Genomic DNA, 7037 nt, shown 5'->3' on the forward strand with positions numbered 1-7037 from the left:
GATGGGCATAATTTTATGACCGAATTAAGGAGAAAGAGTGACCCATCATCAACTTGGTTATGGCCAATCAGTTATTTCATAAAGTTGATTTGGAATTCAGAGGGAAAATGAGACTCCCCGATTAATTAATTGTAAACTGCATTAATTAATTAATGTCCATGCTGACCTTTACACTTGTCAAAGTCTTCTGGTGATTCAATTCAATGAAAAACTATTTAAACCCCAAATAATTTCAAGTAAAACCACATTCGTTGATAAACAAGTAGTCTATGATATATAAGGTGATGTTTATTTTTTAAAGTTCAAGTAAATTGGAGGATACTTCTTAATTTTTAGCTAATGCAATTCATTCAATCTATTTATAAAACAAAATGGGGAAGTAGTCTAAATTGGGAGGACTCAATTTAAAACAAGAAGAATCGGTGGGATGAATACGTGGTTTAAAGGAACTACTTTGAGATGCGTGGTTAATTATGACTTACTAGAATGATAAACTTCTTAAAAGTTTTATAATAATTTAATTAGTCAAATGAAAAGAATAAGAGGAAAGTCTATGGCAACTAAAGTATCGTTAATAATGTAAACAGAAAAGTTTTTATTTTTATTTTTTATCAGTAATGTAAATAAACAAGTTTCATTGCATTTGTTACTATAATAAATTTTATTGACCAATAAGTGGTTGAATTGAGTCCTAATGGAGTCCGTCATCTTAAATAATATCTTGGATTTAAATTTTATAAATGAAAAAATTATGATTAAGAGAAAAAAATTAATTAAATATGATTAATCAAATTTTTTAACGAATATTAATCATCATTAAAGTTGATGAATATTTTATATTAATAATACGGTAAAAAAAATAGTAACATTAATTATCATACCGAATATTCTCACATTATCTAGCTAGGATGAGGATTAGGAATATTCTTTTTTTAGACTTCGGACTAAAAAATATAAGCTAAAATGAATCGGTTGCAGCATGCTCTTATAATTTTGTTAATAAATTATAAAAGAAAAACAAAAAACACAACAATGTTTGGATAAAATTTGTCTCCTGAGCATTTATAGGAAAATAAAATAAATTTTAATTTCTCCTCTAAACAAAAATCAACTTATGTAATAAACTTTTATAAAAACAACCTCATGGAACAAAAATCAACTTATGTAATAAAATTTTATAATTATTTCTCATAAAAACATCCTTATGAATTTAAATTATATAAAAAAATCATTTTATCTTTTGATTTTCTTTTTCTATAATGAAAAAGTTTATTCCAACAACATGTTCACAGTATCACTCCTGCCATGATACTTATGGAACAGTAATTGTTTGATGTCAAGAAATTGTTTGAGACAAACTCTAACTTCTCGTGATGAAGAATTCCCTTTTCAGACAACCAAATTTGAATACCAGGGAACTATAAAACCAGACTGACATATAACACTAAATGTGATCATCAATATATAGTGTTACTATATATATATATATATATATTAATTATCTAAACAAAAGACCCTCCTAATTTGTTTACATTTATAATAATCTGATTATTTAGTAGTAGCAATCCATTCTATACATAACTACATATAACAAGCAAACAATGCAAAATGAAGAGAATAGTTTATTTATTATCAAGGCCTGGAAAAAGAAGCATCTCTTGGCAAATCAAAGGAGCTCCAATTGCCTATTAACAAGTCTGCATCATGAACATCAGGTCCAAGAAGTGGAGGTTGTGTGACTTGAAATGCATGATGATGATTTATCATCATCTCAGAATTTGACCACATCATGTGATGATCGTGTGAGACTTCCTCTTCACCAGGCAATGGTGGCAGCTCAAAATTCATAGCACCACCACCATGATTACTACATTGCTGATCAATTCCATCTTTTTGATGAAGTGTCTGCATAGTGTTGAACTCACCATAGCACATTTGGTTATGATTATTATTAGCCTCACTAGAATGTGTTTGTGGTTGTTGTTCAGGAAGATTCAAACACCCAGTGAGACCAAGTTCTTCAGGCAAAGTATTTGGTCCAACAACAACTGTGTTTGATAGCCTTGAATTGTTTTCTAGAGAAGGATAAAAAACTGTTTGCACTTGATCTGGATTAGTACTCTCAACCCTAGCTTCAGAATTGGGCTTTTGGTTGAGGAAATTTGCATAAACTAGAGCAAGATCAATATGAGGTCCATCACTCACCACTGAAGAGGAGCTAGAAGCTGAAGAAGTTCTTATTCTAGGATCATAAGAATGCCCAATAGGGTTATTATTATGATCTGTGACATTGCCACAAGGTGGTAGTGAATTTTTGAAAGTGAAACCATCAATGGATTGTCTCAATAGGGTCTTGTTACCTCTTCTGTTCTTCCTGCAGCCACCTCCAACAGGCACATTTCGGAGAGACCCTCCTTTGGTCCAGTACCTTCTGCACCCCTTGCAAAAGTACCTTGGTTGAGTTAAGCTGTAGTTGTTGTAGTAGCAGAACTTGGTGTTGGAAGAACCACACCTAGGGCAATTTGGTGATATCTCAACCTCAGGCTTCCACCCACTCTCCATCACCACAAAGCATACACCTGCATTCAAGGTTTTAAATTGCGGTCAAAAGTCGCAGATTCGTTGCCTTTCTTGATATTACAAGAAATAGTAGATAAACACTACCGACGATATCCAGCCACAATTGTGTTCCCCTTACAGACACATAAAAAATCTTGATATTATGGCCAAAATTGCAATTGCAATTGTGTTGCAGTTACAGACACCCCAAAAACTTTGATATTAGGGCCGATGCCACTACAATTGCAATCGTGTTGCAATTGCATAAACTCCAAAAACCATGATATTACGTTCAAAATTGTGGTTTTTTAAAACCTTGCCTATATTTTATCATAAAAAATATATACACCCTTTTTGTTTGTGTGTTATATATATAGAGAGAGAGAGAGAGGAATTTCAAGAGAAGGTGATAATGCTAGTTTGCTAATTAGAGAGGGGTTATATGTGGTACAGGTGAAGCTTGAGCTCCCAAAGCACACATTGAGTGTTGGGGTGAAGTTTATTTGGATGCACATGAGATGATGAACATGATGATCTTGGAAGTGTGTATGCATCCCATGCACATGAGGATGCATGGGGTTAGGTAAGCCCTGTGGTGTGTCACAACCCCGTAGGCTAATACATGGTGTCGGTGTTGAGGACACGTGGCGTGATGGAATTGGTGGAGGTGAGGGTGAGTGGGGAAGCAATGCCATCGGTAGCACCATTTTAGGTTTCTTTCAACAGCAGACAACCTAGTTATGAGAATTAAGCACATTCCAACAAAAAGGGTAGCATCCCAATTCCACTTATCACTCACTGGTGTTTGAAAGTAGAAAGTGGAAACTCACACGGTTTTACACCCATGTCCCATTTTTGTAAGATGAAGAATTTACTGCAGAGATGACTGATAAACTATGTTGCATGATGTACTTCATATACGTATATAAGGAAATTTATTAAGAATTGAAGCTGTGAATATGTTAATATAAAATTTTTTAGGAGTGATGTTTGACACCTAATAATCCCAAACACTTAGTAGTTATTAACACGTATAATTTCTCTGTATCTTATTAACACATTTTTCTACATATTCTTTCTTTTTATCTCTCTAGCTAGGTGTTATTTAGAATTGGGTGTCCACTAATTACTTTTCAATTTTTTAAAACACATAAGATAAAATAAAAAGAATAACTTGTAATGTAGAAATTGTTGTGAGAACAGTTAAAATAAAAGAATTTAAGGAATACACATCTTACAGGTAAGAATGAAAGTATAGGTTTCATTGAGTAGAGAAACAAAAATGAAAAAAATTGTATTGCTAACTATTCAGACAAAACCTAACATGTACACCTATACTTAATACATGCCCAATATATGTAAGAGCGGTGATACTTTAATATCTCATATTTCAAACACATCCTAAAACTCTCATTTTTTTCTATTTTTTTATCACGTCATATCACTAATTATATTTATCTTTTTTTTCACTTTTTCTTTCTTTCTCTCACTAGGTATCTATTAGCATTTATGTGTCAAAATATATTTTTCCATACGTGTAATATTCAAAAAATGAAGTGGAGATGAAATTAACTGTTGACATTTCAGAGCTAATAAAGAAAAATGAAAGCATGGCGGCTATCTGACTTTTCCAAATAATGCTAAAATTAATTAGGTTATCAAGATGAAGTGGAGATGCAAGCTGTTGAATTGATGCATCCACATGAAAAAAATAAAATGGTTTACTGCCGACAAAAGATTTGAATCCAGTCCAAAAGAACGAAGGTTAATCAAACCCTTCAAACCAATTAATAGTTTGGATTTAATCATACCTATTACTCATTTAATTTCAGAACACCTTTGTGGAGTGGAGCGTTGCCATTTGTACTAATTCATCCTTTTTGGGTTTTTACCACTTGGTTCTTTCAAGTTTTGCTTCTCAACAAAGTAGTTGTTTAGTGATTAATTAAACTGATATTGTTATTTTTTTGCAATTTGATTACAAAATATAGTTATAAAAAGCAAATGTAACATATACGTTTTCTAGTTTCATTCATCTTCATGTTAAAATAGAACTTCAACTTATTTTCATCTTTATTGGCTGCTAATGTTTTTTTCTCTAATAATGGTAAGGTAAACTTTTTTTTGTCTTTTCATAACCCTAAAACTGAGATGCTTCTTTATACGAGTTCTTTGGTCCGCAATTTGGAGGTCTGGCTGTCACTTCTGCAAGAAAGAGGCACATGGGAGCCAAGTATATTAGCATTTTCTGAAGAAAGAATGTCTCTTTCAAGATGACAATGAATTTTTCGTTGACTCTTATTTCTTGGATCATGGGCTTCTCGGATCATGCAACTCTAAGATTTTCATCAATATTCCCATAATACTACTTTTATAAATCAATGAAAATGCAAATTGTTTACTTGTTTTAAATATTCCTAAAACGTCTCCCACGTTAGAGGCTTATAATGAGGCGAAATGCATAATCAGCTAGCGGAACAAGAGCTGCCTAGAAGCGTTTGCCATGTATGACAATATGAAATCCTCAAATATGTTCAAAATTTAGAAAACGAAATTTGTTTGACATGATAATAAAAAATGGTGATGAAAGACGACAATGGTGACAATATGATCAAAATCCAATATATCGATTTTTATAACAAATATAGTGCAATTCTTTGGGTAATTCTAAAAATAATTATTTCTATAAAAAAAAGATCTTTATGTTAAAGTATATATAAATAAAATAAAATATTCCTGAAATATCATTATTGTTGTTAGTTTTACACAAGTCTTATTTCAATTATCTATCATATGATATATCCAATAAGAATTCGATGGATAATTTAACAAGGAAATGACAAAAAAAGTAATTTAGAAAGAATGAGGAAGGTTTGGGGGGTGTCAAGAACAGTTAATATGCAACCAAAGTAATCAACTTTCTAAGAAACTCATTCCAGTTACGGATTAACTTGTTTAAATGAATTTTTTTATGAATCGTAGCAATATAAGTAATATTTATAGACATTAAATTGTGTACTTATTAAAAAATTACAAATATGATTTGAAAATACTTTCTAAATAAAATTACTTAAATCAAAATAAGGGACCAATCTCATGTTAAATTTTCACATGATCTTGTTTTGTAAATTTTTTGGATTTATCTCTCTTAACATACATGTAATGGTTAGATAAATTTAAAAACGTATTGATAAAATAGCCTACGTGGCACAGAGGGACAAATTTGTTACTGAAATAATTGTCAATGTGATCATCTCTAAGTGTCTGTTTCCATTATATAATTTTTAAGTTTCATCGACGGTTGAGACATGCATAAAATATTATCAATGAAAGTAAATTTTTATTGCTTTGATGAATTCTTCTTACTTTTCTTCAACTACAAAAAAAAAATCAATACTTCGGTTGTTAACTCTTGAATAAATGCTATCAACACAGAAAAAAAAAATATTGTGAAACAATAAGAAAATCATTTGTTTCTGTTTACTTAAACACTATTTATTTAATTTTTTTTAATAAATTTTTCATAATAAAATATGAATGTCTATTAGTATATGCAATGACATCAAATTACAAATTATAATAAAACTTTGTTGATTTTTAATTTTTTTTAAATCATACATAATTATTTTTTATTGATCATTTAAAAAATCATAACCTTAAAAAAAATTATTCTAAAGAAGGTGAATGTTTTTTATAAATTAAAAGTGTCATTGCAATTGCAATTTTTCCTAAAAATTATTCATGGACCTAATTTAACAATAATGTTTTACAATAAGCATTTTTTTTACTTGAACCTTTAATCAAGCATGAGAATGTAAAAAAATTATTTATAGTTTATAAAACGAGTATTCCTTTTTCTTTTAGACTCAATTTAATTTACGAGTTTGTTAAAAAAAATTGTTGCAATCATTGTAAATTCTTTCAAATTATAATAATTAATCACAATTTATTATTGACGTTTGGATATATTTATCACACTTTTTTTACACGTTCGGAGATTAAAAATATATCCAATAAGAAAGGGCTTTAAGGAGGAAATCGTTAACAATTTCGAAGATGACATCATTATTTTGCAAATCACGCCTCAAAGATAGTATATGGTCTGACCTCTGATAAAAAGCCTTAGCTAGTAACTCCTTTCACACACTAGAGAATATTAATCATTATTCTTGTAAAAAAAAAATCTAATACTCTCTACGTTCTTATTTATAAAAATTAGCCAACAATGTTTTTTTTGCTTATCATAAAATTTTATTTCATCTTTCTTGTGTATTAATTATTTTTTTAACTAAAATATCCTTATTTATTTTAATATATAATCAAATATTACTTTAAATTATTATTTTCTTTCTTTTGTGAAGATCGGAGAAGATGAATAGATACCTATGAATATTATGGACAAATTTGAACGAAGGGAATTTTCTCACATGATTTTAATCAATTTTTAAATGAATCTAACTACTTACAGATGATTACTT

At 29.8% G+C, this 7037-nt stretch overlaps 1 protein-coding gene across 1 annotated transcript; it reads right to left on the bottom strand.

The window, feature by feature from the left end:
* Positions 1-1539: 1539 nt before the first annotated feature.
* LOC114369710 (dof zinc finger protein DOF3.5-like) lies at positions 1540-2894 on the bottom strand. Its single transcript, XM_028326955.1, has one exon. The coding sequence runs from the start codon at positions 2560-2562 to the stop codon at positions 1633-1635; it is 930 nt and encodes a 309-aa protein (XP_028182756.1). The 5' UTR covers positions 2563-2894; the 3' UTR covers positions 1540-1632.
* Positions 2895-7037: the final 4143 nt, after the last annotated feature.

This window comes from Glycine soja, chromosome 10 (assembly GCF_004193775.1).
Source record: "Glycine soja cultivar W05 chromosome 10, ASM419377v2, whole genome shotgun sequence".
NCBI lineage: Eukaryota > Viridiplantae > Streptophyta > Magnoliopsida > Fabales > Fabaceae > Glycine > Glycine soja.